This window comes from Hippopotamus amphibius, chromosome 15 (assembly GCF_030028045.1).
Source record: "Hippopotamus amphibius kiboko isolate mHipAmp2 chromosome 15, mHipAmp2.hap2, whole genome shotgun sequence".
Lineage (NCBI taxonomy): Eukaryota > Metazoa > Chordata > Mammalia > Artiodactyla > Hippopotamidae > Hippopotamus > Hippopotamus amphibius.
Genome location: NC_080200.1, coordinates 8,676,726 through 8,692,522, shown reverse-complemented (window position 1 = coordinate 8,692,522; position 15,797 = coordinate 8,676,726). Strand labels below are relative to the sequence as shown.

The window sequence follows — 15,797 nt, the reverse complement described above, 5'->3', positions numbered from 1 at the left end:
AAAAGTTCACAGCGAAATAAAAGCTCTTCTCCTTTCAGAAAGGTTCGTTTTTGATCCTTCCTTTGTAGAGATCAAGGATTCATTTCTTTAATATTTAGGGGCTTTTGTACCAAAGGGAAGCAGCTACATTTGCATCAGACGTCTCATTTTTCAACGCAAGTGAGAGAGATTTTTCTAGCAAGACGGGGTTTCTTCCTTCCCAGAGCTATCATTTGATTTCTGTTTCTCCCTCCCCCGCCTTCAGGCAGGGAGCAGAGTAGGGGTGATGGGCTATGGCATTATCCACATTTTAATGTCCTCTCTGTCATAGCCCAAGGAAGCTTAATTAGAACCTTGCAAAGTTGCCAAGACTGAGTCGGCCTCAGGATCTGGTGCAAGAAGGGACCTGGCTGGTGATGGAGATGAATTAGAAGCTTTCTTTCCCTTCCCTCCGAATGGCTCAATATTTGCCACGGGGACCAAGAGACTTGCCTTTGGGTCCACAGAGCTTGCCCTCCCCCCCTTTTTTTTTAAGCTCTTCGCCCCTTTTTGACATTAGCTGGTCAGAAGTGGGAATTCTCTTTAACCTGGCAGGCGTGTGGGTCTGCCTGCTTTTTATTTCTCTGCTCTGGGAGGCCAAAGTGAAGCCAGAGAGTGTAAGAAAAACGCCCATGTCGAGGTCATTTCCCTCGGCCACCACGGTCCCTGCTACTGGAAGACAACAGCCCAGGTTTAATCTCTCGCCTGAAGTTTGTCAGAAGTAAAAATGAGCCCGGGTGAGCTTTTCCGACACTTCCCTCGGCTTACAGGAATTCAATTTCTGGCCTGGGCATAAATTTGCAGCCATCAGTGCCTGCGGTGGGGGATGGGCGCATGGGCTGGAGTTGGATTCCTGAAATCAATCCGCCGGCGCGTGGAAAAGGTCGTCATGGGGGAAATTGATCTTCCGTGGCTGGCTCAGGAATTTCACGCCGGGAGCCAGGGACGCCCCTGCACAAAATGAAGGTGTTTGCTATGAGGCTCCCAGGCTGTGGCTGGAGGGAGGGAGGCCTGGAAGGCTGGACAGTGTGGCCAGGAGGTGACAGGAGCCCGATCTGCTGGCTAATAATTCACAGGGACAGCCAGGCATCAGCACTGCATGAAAAGTGACTTCCGTGGGCTCCGTGTGTGCCCCTGGGGGGTGGCAAATTAATTTGGGGTCCAAACCTTTTATCATTTGGCTACACCTTGGACACACATTCCAGGGTTTCAAGAACAGGTATTCAATTCCCCCAGCCAAGGTGGGGCAACAGAACATGGTCATTTAGGGCACAGACTCTGGAGCCGCATCACCTGAGCTCCAACCTAAGCTCTGCTGTGTGACCTTGGGCAAGTGACTTAGCCACTCTGGGCCTCGATTTCCCCATTTGTAACATGGAGCTAAGAATAGTACTGATGTCACTGAGGTTGGTGTCAGTATATTCAAATGGCTTAACATAGGCAATGTAATATACACATGAATGCCATAAAATTGATTATGGCATGAAAATACGCAAAAAAGAGGGAATTCCTTGGCAGTCCAGTGGTTAGACTCTGCGTTTTCACTGCCGGGGCCCGGGTTCAATCCCTAGTCGGGGAACTAAGATCCCACAAGCCCTGTGGTGTGGCAAAACAACAACAAAAAGCCGAATAGATGTTGACAGGGAACCCAAAAAGGCAGCCCAGTATCTTGGGCCCAGACAGTGTGCATTTAAATCCTGGCTGTGAGTTACCTTGGGTGAGTTACTCTCTCTGCGTCTCAATTTCCTCAAGCGGAGGAGGGTGATGACAGTGCTGCTGTTTTGAGGATTAAGGGAGCTAAGATATTTGAAAGGCAAAGAGGCGATTATAAAACAGTGTGACAGGGCGGTGATGGGAGCAGCACAGGGGCCCCGTAAGAGCAGAGGCTGGCTGTGGAGCCTGGTTTCGAGGGTTCCAGGCAAAGGGAACAGCATGGGCAAAGGCATCCCACAAATATTGTTGGAGCACCTAGTCTGCGCGAGGTACTGGAGACACAGCAGCAAACAAAACAAAGATCCCTGCTGTCGTGAAGATTCCACTGCAGTAGGAAGAGGACAGTACACAATTTGAAGCTTAAATTGCGAGGCCAGGAGATGAGTTGGATGTTGCATCTGCCCCTCCAGATCCTCCCTCCCCACTTCTCTATCCACTCTGTGCTCCGGAAAGCTGACCCCTGCAGCCTCCACCTCCCAGAATCCCCCACCTCCCAGAATCCCCCACCCCCCCAGCAAAGTCTAACCAGTGAGTGTGACCATAGGAGACAGGTGGGGGGAGGGGAAAGAGTCTGGGGTATTGACTCCCCTGGTTCCCTTCCTGCCAAGCGATGGTTTCACGGTGGTAGTGTTCCTCTCCTGACTCTGCTAAGGAGCATCTTCCCAGAGAAGAACTATACTCTCTTCTCTGGGTATCTCCTCTGTTATAGGCTGAGTTGTGCCCACCACCGCCGCCACCACCGCCCCACCGCCCAACCCAAATTTGTATTTTGAAGTCCTCACCCCCAGGACCTCAGAGTATCACTTATTTGGAGATAAGATCTTTTTTTTTTTTTTTAATTTTTTTGGCTGCACTGCACAGCATGTGAGATCTTAGTTCCCCAGCTAGGGATAGAACCCTTGCCCCTGGCAGTGGAAGCACAGAGTCTTAACCACGGGACCACCAGGGCAGTCCCCCTGGAGATAAGATCGTTAAAGAGTTAATTACATGAGGTCATTAGGGTGGACTTTAATCCAGTATGACTGGTGTCCTTATAAAGAGATCAGAACACCAATATGCACACAGGGAAGACCATGTGAGGACACAGGGAGAAGACAGCCATCCACAAGCCAAGGAACGATGCCTCAGAAGGAACCAGTCCTGCCGACCCCTTCAACTTGGACCTATAACCTCTGGAAGAAGGAGAAATTACCTTTCTGTTGTGTAAGTTGCTCATTTCTGTTGTGTAAGTGGTACTTCGCTATGGCAGCCCTCAGCAAACCAGTACACCCTCCTATCACCAGGGCTCTCTCTCAACATCCCCTTGCTTTTTCTCTGAACCCTGTCCACCCCCTCTGAAAATAGTTATTTCACTGAGTTCTCTTCACTCATCCCTTTTGAGGGAACCATGTTTCCCTCTGGGATGCTCAGATGGTCAGGAGCCTGGTCACGGAGGGTCTTGAATGATGGGAAACCACAGGAGGCGTGTGTCTCACAAACTGACTTACACAATAGGAATGTATGTTCTCCCAGTTCTGGAGGCTGGAAGTCCGAGATCAAGGAGTCGGCAGGGTTAGTTTCTCCCGAGCTCTCTCTCCTTGGCTTGTAGATGGCCACTTTCTCCCTGTGTCCTCACATGGTCTCCCTCTGTGTGTGTCTGTGTCCTAATCTCCTCTTCTTAAAAGGACACCAAAACAAACAAAAAGGACAACCAGTCGTATTGGATTAGAGCCCACCCTAAGGACCTCAATTTAACTTAATTACCTCCTCAAAGACCCTCTCTCAAATACAGTAAGTCCCCTACATACGAACCTTCAAGTTGGGAATTTTCAAAGATGCGCACGTGTGTTCGAATGTCCAATCACATAAGTTAAGTTCACGTGTCTGGGGTACCCTGTGCGTGCATCCTCTACAAGTGGTTGTGCTTTTGTGTACTCTACTGTACAGTACTGTATAGAGTACAGTAGCACACTATCTTTATTTCAAGCCCAGATGTCTAGAAGCAAGCGTAAAAGCACTGGTGATGTAGCTGGCACTGTACTGTACTTTTCAAGATACTGTACTGTAAGATTTTAAATGTTTCCTTTAGGGACTTCCCTAGTGGCCCAATGGCTCAGACTCTGCACTCCCAATGCAGGGGACCTGGGTTCGATTCCCTGATCAGGGAAATAGAGCCCACATGCATGCCACAACTAAGCGTTTAAATGCTACAACTAAAGAGCCCACGTACTGCAACTAAGGAGCTGCCGCAACTAAGACCCAATGCAACCAAATAAATAAATATTTTAAAAATATGTTTTATCTTTTGTGTTTATTTTTTATGTATTATTTGTGTGAAAAGTATTATAAACCTATTACAGTACGGTACTATATAGCTGATTGTGTTAGTTGGATACCTGGGCTAACTTTGTTGGACTTATGAACAAATTGTACTTAATGAACATGCTCTCGGAACTGAACTTTTTCATATATAGGGGACTTAGTGTATAGTTATGTTCTGGGGTGCAGACTTCAACCTATGAATTTGCAGCATCAGCAGAGGGGACATTGTTCAGCCCATAACCATGTGTAAGCAGAGAAAATATCTGGTCAGGAAGATCACTGAGGGTGAACTGGTTACAGCAAGACAGAGAGGCAGAGAAATCCACCAGCAAGATTCAGGTGAGCACATCCAGGGACTGACTTGGCCCATCCTTTGGAGTTTTCCAGAGCTTTCAGAGAAATGGATCTCAAAGAAAACAGCTCTGGCCGTGAGGCACATCTTCCGCTCGGAGGGGAGGAGACAGTGACGGCCACCTGGGTCACCGGAGCCCTTTGTTATCGAGAATGGGCCACTTGAAGGGAAATCGATCCTGGCTAAGCACGAAGCAGCTGCTCCCAGCCAAAGCTGCTGTAGAGAGGCCCTATGCCCCCTCTCCTACAGGACTGGGACAGGAGCCAGCAGGAGCTGGAGGATTGTTCTGCCAGGTGGCGGGTCCCAGAAGGGCCTTCAATCAGCACGCATTGTGGCCGCCGGCTCCTGCGTCTGTCCACGGTGGGGATTCAGCATCACCTCCAGCCTCAGGCACTCACCAGAGACCAGCTCCACACGTAATGATTATCACCACCAGCCTTGCCAAGCGCCGTCCGTATGCCAGGCTCAATGCATGCATGTGTGTGCATGAGGGACTTCCTAGTGCCACCTCCCAGCTGTGTGACCTTGGGCAAGCGACTTGAAGCTCACTGTGCCTCGGTTTCCCATCTGTAAAACAGGGCTAACAGCAGCGCCCGTCTCTTAGGATTGTGGTGGAGGTAAATGAGTGAGCACATAGAGCTTCAAACCATATGTAGTGGGACTTCCCCAGTGGTCCAGGGGTGAAGACGCAGTGCTCCCAATCCAGGGGGCCCAGGTTCGATCCCTGGTCAGGGAACTAGATCCGCATGCCACAACTAAGACCTAGGGCAGCCAAATAAATAAATAAATATTTTTAAAAAATATGTAGGAAGATCAGCTCCTGATAGAATCACCTCCGTTCATCTCGCAGCGGCCGTGGCATGTAGGGGGGGGTGTCCTAAGCTGAAGGCCAGGGAGGAAAGGCGAGTGGCAGAGCCTGACGTGCTATCAGTCTGTTGGGGGACAGATGGTCCCATGGAGGGAATTTCATATGGGGAGTGTGGTGCTGAAGAGCCAGTAGGGCTGGACAAGTGAGGTGGCAAAGGTGAAGTGATCAAAAGAATAGCAACTGCAAGAAGCTGCAGGGTTGGGGACTTCCCTGGTGGCCCAGGGGTTAAGACTCCGCACTTCCACTGCAGGGGGCACGCATTCCATCCCTGGTCAGAGAACTAAGCTCCCACATGCCTTGTGTCGTGGCCAAAAAGAAAAAGAAAAAAACTGCAGGGTGGCAGGGCAAAGGGGGTTACTGAAGCTGGACCCAAGGAGGGGACAAGGAGGCCACTGCCTGCAGCAAAGAAACAGGGGGAGAAATCCCCTGCCTTCTCTCTTTCTCCTGCCTCCAACTCCCACCATGGCTTCCCATTGGCCAAGTCTATCAGGAAGCCAATGAGCAAGGGAACTTGGGAAATGTAGCTTTCAGGGGTCAACTCCTCTCTGATACCAAGAACAAGGGGAGGGCAAGGAATGAATCTGAGAGATGCCATGGAAATGACCAGCCCACAGGACTCAAGCCTCAGCCTGCCTCTTTCTAAAGGTGTCTTAACCACCAGGCTACCTACACGTAGGGAGCATCTGCTCCAGTCAACTGTCCCATTTCATGCCTCACAATAAGTCTTTGAAGGAACAGTGATAATGTTGGACCCTTCTTATCCACAGTTAAGAGTCACCTAAGTTTATGGGAATTTCCTGGCAGTCCAGTGGTTAGGACTTGGTGCTTTCACTGCAGGGGTCTGGGTTAAAAAAAAAAGAGAGAGAGAGAGTCACCTAAGTTTAAAAGTCACCTCCTCAAGGAAGCCTTCCCTGATTACTTCCTTAAAGGAGGCCTTCCCAGTCCTCATCTCCCTGCCTAGCATTTGTCATGGAAGAAACCATACCATATACATTTATTGGCTGGTGTAGTGTATGAGAGGCGTACAAATACATGGACCTTGTATCTTGGTCACTACCATGTTCCCAATGCCTAGAACAGCACTTGGCACATAGTAGGAGTTCAATAAATATTTGTACAATATTTTTTAAACCCTGAGGTGGTGCTGCTTGCTCTGTATATTAAGTAGTAGAGCTGAAATTACAAACCCAGTTCTGTGGTGCTGTAGAGATGCTGGTGTTTCTACTCTGCCATCCTTCTGCCAGCTACCCCAGGGCTGTCCAAACTCTCTGCATCGTTTAGGGTTCAGAGCAAACATCACCACCTCTGAAAAGCCTCCCCAGTCCCTACAGACAGGTCAGGGTTCCCTCTGTGCGTGTCTTCAAAGTCCCTCTTACTCCTTCCCTCTTACAAGGTTCTTATATCTGATACACTTTCTTGCCTGGGTGAGTGTCTGCCTGCCCTATCAGACCATGAGCTCCAAAAGGGCAGAGTTGGGTGCTCTTTCCCGCTGTGGCCCCAACACCAGCATTTGCTAGACAGAGTAGGCATGCATCATCAGGGCGTGAATGAGTAAATGAAGGAATGAACAAAGGAACGAATGAACGAATGCCTCCTGCCCACTCCTAGTCCTCCAGGCAACCTCTCTCTCCCCACTCTCCACATAGTCTCTTCTATTCTCTCGGGGTTTCCTTCCTTATTCCCATTCCCTCTCAAGGTGGATACGGGGTTTTGAAGGGCTCGTGGGGTCTGAGGCAGTTGAATGTAGCTCAGAAGCACATAGACTCCAGACCCTAACGACTTGAGTTCAAATCCTAGTTCCTCCAGTTTCTAGCTGTGTGACCTTGGCAAGTGATGTAACTTCTCTGTGCATCTGCTTCCACATCGGCAAAATGGGTATGATGGCAATGCCTTCCTACAGGGCCATGGAAGAATGAAATGAGCTACTCGGATGTGTTTCAGGGCTGCATCTCTTCCAGGGCTGCATCTCTTCCTCGCAGTTCCCTTCTGCAATGCCCAGGCAAGACTGGCAAGCGGAGAGCTGAGTCTCCAGCAGTTAATGAATCCAGAATGGATCTCAGCTGTGTCAGGGGAGCCCCAGTGCCAAGTTGGCCTGATTTTCATCCCAAGAGAGCTGAGAACAGGTTCTGGTGTCAGACATCTGAGCTGTGATTGGCATAAATGCCTGGTGCTCCCATGACCCTCTTTGTTGGAGCTTGGGAGTGTAGGAGATGCTCTTGGGGCTCTGCCCAGATCGCCTTATAACAGGGCACACCCACCCCACAGCTGCTGAGATTGGAGGCTCACAGCTAGCACTGGTGACCTTCGCTGGAGACCTGCCCTTGGCTTTTGGGAGCTGCCACACTCCGGAGATGCCTCAGAGGGATCCCCCTCCCCCGGGTGCAGCCAATGATTGACTGATGCAGGGCTCCAAAAGCCCACCCCTTTGCAGTGCAATTTACATTCCAGAGCTCCCCCATCCCTGTGGATCAGGCCAAGCCTGGAATGTACCCAAGTCCCCTTTCGTGGTCGCTCTTCCCTTACCCCTCACTCACAATTAGTCATGTGCTCCAAATCCCTGTCTTGGGTTCTACTTCTCAGGAACCCAACCTAAGATGGGGGAAAACAATGAACATTCAACAAAAGAGGGTATTTATGTGAGTGTCCCTTCAAAGCTCATCTTCACATCCAGGCACCAGGTCCTGTCATTTCCACCTACATATGCCATCCATCAGCCAATCCTGAGAACAGCTCTCGCTTCAAAATGCATCCCCAATTCTGCCCAGTCCACCCAACCTACAATGTACAGCCCCTATCACTCTCCAAGGCTTGCTGCTCTGCTGCATTTTATTGCATAAAATGTACTGCCCCTTGACCCTACATTAAAATTTATCTTGTTTCTTGTCTGTCTCCCCCATGATGCTGTCAGCATTCCAAGGGCAGCATCCAAAGGATATTTATTGCTTTGTTTGCTGCTGTGTCCTCAAGCCAGAACAGTGCCTGGCACCCAGTAGGTGCTCAATAAACATTTCTGGAATTAAAGAATGAAGTCTTTAAATGCATTCACTTAGAGACAGCTTTAACTGTCTCTTTCTCTTACCTCTTTACGATCGGAATCTATGCACTTTTCCCTCTCTGGATGGGTATCTTCCTGTGGCAGTCGCCGCTGCCCTGGTACCCTGGATCCCACCCTCGCCGCCCGCACTGTGTTCCCCTTGCAGCAGCCAGAGGGCGCCTGTGAGCACGAGTCAGATCGTATCCTTCCTCTGCTCAGAAGCTTCTATGGCTCCCACCTCACCTGTAAAAACCAAAGTCCTCCCTCAGCCCACAGGGCTCGGCACAATCTGCCCCTGTCACGTCCCCACCCTCGCCTCCTCCATGCTCCCCCCCACTCACTGCCCCAGCCACACAGGCCTCCTCACTGCTCCTACAGCACCCGAGCACGCTTCTGTATCAGGTTTTGCACCCACTATTCCGCCTGCCTGGAATGTCCTTCCAACTCCTTTATTTAATGTCATTGTTTCAAGAAGGCTCCTTGACACCCCTCCCGCCCCAGTCAGAACTATGAATGTCTCAGCACCACCCATCCCCTTCTTCGCTTTATCAACTTCCAACACACTACATCATTTAGGCATTAATGTTGTGTGTTATCTTTCTTCCCCTCCAGAATGTCAGGCAGAGATCTTCATCTGTTTTTGTTCACTGCTGTTTCAACAGTACCTAAAATAGTATCTTGCACACAACAGGTATCCACTTGTTACTTTTTTCAAAAATTGCACAACTCCCTATGAGGCAGGGAGTTTCTGCGTCCCCCCTACACAGATGAGGACACCGAGGCCCATCGAGGGGAAAAGCTGTGCTTGGTTTGTGGGTCAGGGAGTGGTCCATAGGCATCTCTTTGGGTGTGTGTAATTGTGTGCAACTGCATTGTGTGTGCTGGTCTGAGCCTGAATGCCTGTATCTGTCTGAATGTGGACACAGGAGGAGGCTGCCTGGACGTGTTCAGGCAGATTTTGCATGTGAGTGTCTGTGTGTGGAAGGGAGGCAGTGGGCCATATCCCAGGCAGATGCGAATGTGTCTGTGTGTCTGCTCAGCTGTGTGGGAGAGTGTGTGTGTGTGTGTTTAACAGTGCACTGGAGGATGGGATTCGTGTATCCACAGCCAAGCTGTGTGTGTGTGTGTATCTGTGTGTGTGTGCGTGTGTGTGTGTGTGTGTGTGTGTGTAGAGGGGAGGGGTAGCTCTGGGAGGCTTGGACGGGGCTGGAGCTGAAGTGGAAGGAATGTGGTGGGTGAGGGAAGAACCCCGCCAGCCACAGGCCTGTTATTTAGACAGATCCTGGTTCATAAATTCCAAATGTTTTTTTTTTATCTCCCTCACTGCCAGGCCCTTATAAATATTCATGAGTTTCCTGCCTTGGAATATTTAAGCAGTCAGAGGAGGAGTGGGGCAGGCCGTGAGAGGGGAAGGAGAGGGTCCTGGTGGCAATGGAAGGATATGTGGATGGAGAGGACTGGTGTCTCTCTGGAATTGCCTTCTCTCCTCCAGGCTCCTCTTCCAAGCTGCAGCTGGCAAGATGGGAAGGTTCTTGGCCAATACAGAGATCTCCCAATGCCTATTATTATTCTTCCCCAGTGTCTGTGGAAAAATACTGCCCACTCTGGGGGCAGAGAAGGCGTGTGTGCTGTTTTCTCAGCTCTGACGATAGTTCCGGCTTGGAAACTTGTTACCCTGGGACCCCCTAGCTCAGGAGGGAGCAGGAGACCCCTCATATGTACCATGAGACAAAGGAGCTCTTGAGGCAAACCATGGTGAGGGCATGTGTGGACTCCTGCCTCGTCCCATGGAGGAGGACAGGTCCCAAAGACTAGTCCATACTGGAAGAAATAAAGTGTGCATGTGTGGACCTGCATCTGTGAGTGTCTAACTCTTTGAATGTGTAAGAGACTATGGCAGCTGATAGAACTGGTCACAAATTTTCCAGTTCTCTCTTGGGCACATGATAGGACTGTACTTCCCCAGCATGGCTGTGGGACATCCTATAATCAGTGCTGTGTGTGGAGAAGTGACCTCTGGGTAAGAGCTCTAACAGTCAGAGCATGATCTGCCACGTTCCTGCCTCAGGAATTGCAGAAGTGCGTGTCAATGAGAAGCCTCCAGCAGCTGGCCACACAAGGCAGAGACCCCTGCCAGCCCCCATGTAGCATGAGCAATAGCTCATTTGGTTGTGCTAATCCACTGAGACTTGGGGACTGTATGTTATGCAGCACAGCCTCACCTATGCTGACTAGCACAGAGCCCAAGAGTGTGTGAGACGTATGACTGGCATGTCTGTGTGTGTGAGTGTGTAGCCATGTACAGGCCTAAGTGTGAGAAAATCAGCAACTGTATGAAACTGCACATATGAGTGTATACAACAGGGACTGAGTAAGTGTGTGCAAGACTGCAGGTGGGTAAGAAAACGTGAATGTGAATGGAGAGGCGCTGCACTGCACAACTCCTGGGGCCACTGTTCTCAGAGAACATCACATCCTTTAGAGTCGTGTTGCTGTTGTAAATATGAAAGTGTCATAGTGTGGGAGGCTATGTCTGAATGCACGGCCTTGGTGGGCTGGCAGTGTGTTTGTGATGTGGTCTGTGCTTGTGTTTGTGTGTGCGCGGATTTGTATAAGACAGCTGTATCAATGTGCATGTTTGTGTTGCAGAGTGTGTAGCTGTGTGTTTGAGGCACATGCATGGGTATGGGTACCGCGCGTGTATCTACCGTGGTGTGAATGCATGAGCCCCTGTGTGTGATGAGCCTGTGTGAAGTGTAAGTATCACTTTAGTCTCCATCAGAGTGGCCACAGTCAATATGGAAGGAGGGGAATTCCCTGGCGGTCCAATGGTTAGGACTCGACGCTTACACTGCCAGGGCCAGGGTTTGATCCCTGGTCAGGGAACTAAGATCCTGCACAACCAAAAAAAAAAAAAAACCCAAAACCAAAAACAAACAAACAAAAAGCATGGAGGGAGGGGAAGCATGGCCACCCTAGGCATTCCCAAGCTGTCAGCTCTGCCGAGCATGTTTCTGGGCCAATGGGCCTCAGCTGGCTCCAACTTGGGTCCTAGGATCACCTGGCACTGGAAAATAAAATTCACTTCCCCTCATTAGTCCTGAGATACATCATGCCATTTACAATGGACATTAATCAAAGAGGTACTAAACAGTTTGAGCAAAGTGGCTCAACAGGTAGGGAGATCCCCGAGGGCCAGCCTGCTCTCCCCAGCTTCCCCAAGAGAAGCCCATTTTCTGTCTCTATCCTCAGAATCTCTGTTCTGGTCTCCCTAAGGATATAGGTTCAGCCCTGGTCCATCTCAGGACTCAGGTTCAACTCTGGTCTATCCCAGGACCTGGGTTTGGCCTCGTCTCTCTCAAGCTCATACTGTAGGCCTGATTCACCCAGGACTTGGATTCATTCCTGGGCTCCTAGGTCTCCTACGATCAGATTTATCTTTGGTCTGTCCCTAAACTCAAGTTCAGTCTTTGTCCATCCAGGGCCTGGGCTTGACCCTAGTGTGTCTCAGAGTCAACCACGGAGTATCTTAAGACCTCAGGGGTGTATCTCTGCTCTCCCCCAAGACTTGAATTAATCTCCAATCTCAAGACCTGAGCTGAGCGTGGTCTATCTCAGAACCCAGCTCCCCCCAGGTCTATTTCAGCATCTAAGCCCACCCTGCCCTAGCTCAGCTTTCAGCCATGGGTGGGAAACCCATAGCTGAAGTTTCCTCTTCCTGGGCATCTCCCCACCCATGGGTCACTTCCCCCAGAAATGCTCAGGCCTCTTGAATGAATGTCCACTGCAAATGAGTGGTGTGTCCCAGGATTAATGAGGGTAGGGGGATTTTATCTTTCCAATACCATTATCTAAAATTCACCAGAGTGGATTTTATGGGTCTTTCAAGGACTATTACAAGGCTTTCTTGATAAGCTATTATAAACAGCATTAATCTTCAAGAACTGGGCACTTTATGAGAACCCATCATGTGTTTTAGGTCATAAATATTGGAGTTGGACATTCCCAGTCCCCATCTGATCTCTCTCTAGGCTCAAACACCAAACCTCAGGCCAGCAGTTCAGTAGGGGATGTTGAAGAAAGCTTTCTTCATGGCTGTGTACCATGGGGAAGGCCTGCACACCAGCATGGAGCTAATGTGGAAGGCTCAAAACATTCTCCATTCCCCTCCAACGTTCCCTGACCTCCTAAGGAAAATAACAGCCATAAAATGGAACCCATCTTCTCCCCTGACATAATTTACAAACGTTTGTCCCATCCCAGCCCTTCCCTCCTGTTACAGTGGAGGAGCTGCCCTTCATCCAAAGGATGGTGCAGCTTTTCCTGCTTTGGTCCTCTTCTGCCTTCTTATACAATCTATTGTATTTATCTGTCTTTTATCTGTACTCATCTATCTATCATATTGCCTGTCTTTATCTTACATATTCAATCTCTCCCTCTCAGGCAGAACTTTCTCATTGGTTTTTAAATAAACTCAAGTCTCTCCTATGAAAAAACAAAACACCTTACTTGACTCCTCCTTCCATCTGTCTCCTACTCCTCTCCTCCTCTTCTTAGTTGCCTACACTAACTGCCTCCATTTCCTCGCTTCCTGAACTCGTGCTTCAACCGCTCCTATCTAGTTTCTGACCCCATCCTACCATCAACACAGTTCTTGCAAAGTCCACCCATGGCTTACATGTTTCTAAATCCAATGGATGTTTTTCCAGTCCACCATCTCTCTTGACCTCTCAGCAGGGTTCAACTCTTGTTGCTTCTTCTCTCTGTTTCTTGATATATTTCCTTTCCTTGGCTGCCATCACATATGTTTGCATGGTGCCTTCCTACCCCAGTGCATCTGCTTTGCAGACTCACCTTCCTCCACCTGGCCACTAAATGTTACTCTACATCAGGGTAACTCAACCTGAGCAGAATTGATATTTTAGCCAGATAACAATTCTGTGCATTGTAGGATGTTCAGCAGCATTTCTGGCTTCTACCCACTAAACACCAGTAGTATACCCTCTCAGTTGTGACAACGAAATGTCTCCAGACATTGCCAAATATCTCCCTGGGTGCAAAATCAACTCTAAGTTGAGAACCACTGCTCGAGACTCAACCTTAGCCTCTCTCTTTACCTTGATCTTTCTCTAAGGGTACTTCCTCTTACCAAATCTTCTATCATCACTTGCATGCATATACATTCTCAGAACTCCAGATCCATATATACAACTAACTCCTTGATGCCCCCCACCCAGCACCCTTGGACATCTCAAAAGCACCTCAGTTCCAACATGCTCAAAATGAAATTCAAGATCTTCTCTCTTAAGCCTAGTTCTCATCCAGTACTCCCTTTGTCACCTTCTCCACCCCCCCAGGCCAGTGGTTCAGATGCCCAGGCATATCCTCACCCACATTTCCACTCCCTAAGTGCTGTTGACTTTAATTCCCAGATATTTTTACAACTCATGCAGGGTTATCCACTCTCCATCACCACTCAATGGTCCAAGCCACCCTCACAATTCAGAAAGTCTATCTGGTCTGCTTTGATCTACCCTTTCTCTTACCAGTCCACTGCACACATGGGAGCCTCAGGGAACTTTTCTTTTTCATATGCCTTTCCATTATGGTTTATTACAGGTTTTTGAATACAGTTCCCTGTGCTATACAGTAGGACATTGTTGTTTATGCATTCTATATGTAATAGTTTGCATCTGGTAACCCCGAACTCCCAATCCATCCCTTCCCCAACCCCCTCCTTCCTTGGCAACCACAAGTATGTTCTCTATATCTGTGAATCTGTTTCTGTTTCATAGATAAGCTCATTTGTGTCATATTTTAGATTCCACGTATAAGTGAAATACCATATGATATTTGTCCTTCTCTGTCTGACTTACTTCACTTAGTATGATAATCTCTAGGTCCATCCATGTTGCTGCAAGTGGCATTATTTCATCCCTTTTTTTATGGCTGAGTAGTATTCTGTTGTACACATATACCACATCTTCTTTATCCATTCATCTGTTGACGGACACTTAGGTGGTTTCCATGTCTTGGCTATCGTAAACAGTGCCGCTATGAACTGTTTATAGGGGTGCATTATGTTTTTGAATTATAGTTTTGTCCAGATATATGCCTAGGAGTGGGATTGCTGGACCATATGGAAACCCTATTTTTAGTTTTTTGAGGAACCTCAATACAGTTTTCCATAGTGGCTACACCAGCTTACACTCCCAGCAACAGTGTAGGAGGGTAGGGAACTTTCATAATACACATCTGATGATATCATCCTCCCAACCAAAACCTCATTGGTAGACTCCTTTTATTCTTGGGATACAGATAAAAACTCCTAACACAGTCACAAGGGCCTGCAGGTCTGCCCTTTATGCACCTCTGTGCTTTCGTCCTACACTGTCTTTCCCCTCCAAGACCTTCTTTGGTCTGTCATACTGCCTGCACTTTCCCTCACCCCAGAGCCTTTGCATAAGCAATTCTCTCTGCCTGGAATACCCTTTGCTCTCTGCTTCAGATCTCAGCTCTTACTTCCTCTGACCTTCCAAATGAGATCAAATCCCCTTATTAGAGGCTCCTGTAACACTAAGAATTTTTTCCTCAAGCTGTTATCACAGCTGCCATTTATATTTATTTGTGAGTATTTGATAATTACCTGTCTCCCCGTTTCAAAGGAGGCTCCACGCACTGCTTGGGTCATCACCATCTTATCTCCCACAAAGGGCACAGAGTAGGTCCTCAAAAGGACTTGTTGAATAAATTCATAACTGGATAAATGGCCCCAATGCTTTCAGGATTAAGTTTGAGTGATTTGCCCTGGCATTTGAGGCTCCCCAGGACCTCAAGGACTGAGCTCTCAGTCCAGGTAAAGGTCAGAGCAGAGACCAAAAGACACAAGATGCAAGGTGAAGAATAATGATTCTGCAGAAGCAGGAAGTCAGGGGCAGGGATGACCAAGAGAATACAGGCCCTCCAGGGAGGTGGGGCAAATCTTGGGGAATAAATGGCCTTTTATGGAGCTCAGAAGGGGATTCAGGCCATTATATCTTCCTGGTTATTAAGAGGCAGGGTGACCTAGCTGATGTCTGGTCTGCCCTGGTCCCCCCGTCTTTTAGAAATGCTTTCCAGGTCTCTGGTTCTCTCCAAACATCACCCCATTTCTCTGTTTCTCACTTTCTCTTACCCTTGACATCTGATTCATCAGCAAGTCCTGATGGCTATACTTTAAGACATGTACCTAATCTGGCCAGTGCTCACCATTCCGGATACTTCTATCCCAGCTCAGCCACCACTAGTTTTTGCTTGGACCATTGCAGTCACCTCCTCCTTGATCTCTCTGCTTCCACACTCACTCCTTGAAATCCATTCCCCATCACAGAAGTTAGAGGGATCTTTAAACAATGTGAATCAGATCACAGCCTCCCTCTCTACTGCAACTTGTCCAGTGGCTTCTCATTGTATTTGTTTATTTATTTATTGGCTGCGTTGGGTCTTCATTGCTGCACACGGGCTTTCTCTAG

At 48.7% G+C, this 15,797-nt stretch overlaps 1 protein-coding gene across 4 annotated transcripts in view; it reads right to left on the bottom strand.

Annotated features, from left to right (window-relative positions):
- Positions 1-15,797, bottom strand: part of OLFM2 (olfactomedin 2) — a 47,697-nt gene that overhangs the window by 18,059 nt on the left and 13,841 nt on the right. The window contains exons 3-4 of one of the 4 annotated variants that reach the window (XM_057709391.1): positions 8,976-8,991; positions 4,117-4,125 (exon numbers count right to left, since the gene is read on the bottom strand). The exons of 2 other annotated variants lie outside the window; for them this stretch is intronic. In XM_057709391.1, coding sequence (XP_057565374.1) covers positions 4,117-4,125; positions 8,976-8,991 — 25 coding nt within the window. Of the gene's footprint in view, positions 1-4,116; positions 4,126-8,975; positions 8,992-13,173; positions 13,190-15,797 lie in introns of all 4 variants that reach the window. One more of the 4 variants, XM_057709393.1, reaches the window with a different exon arrangement.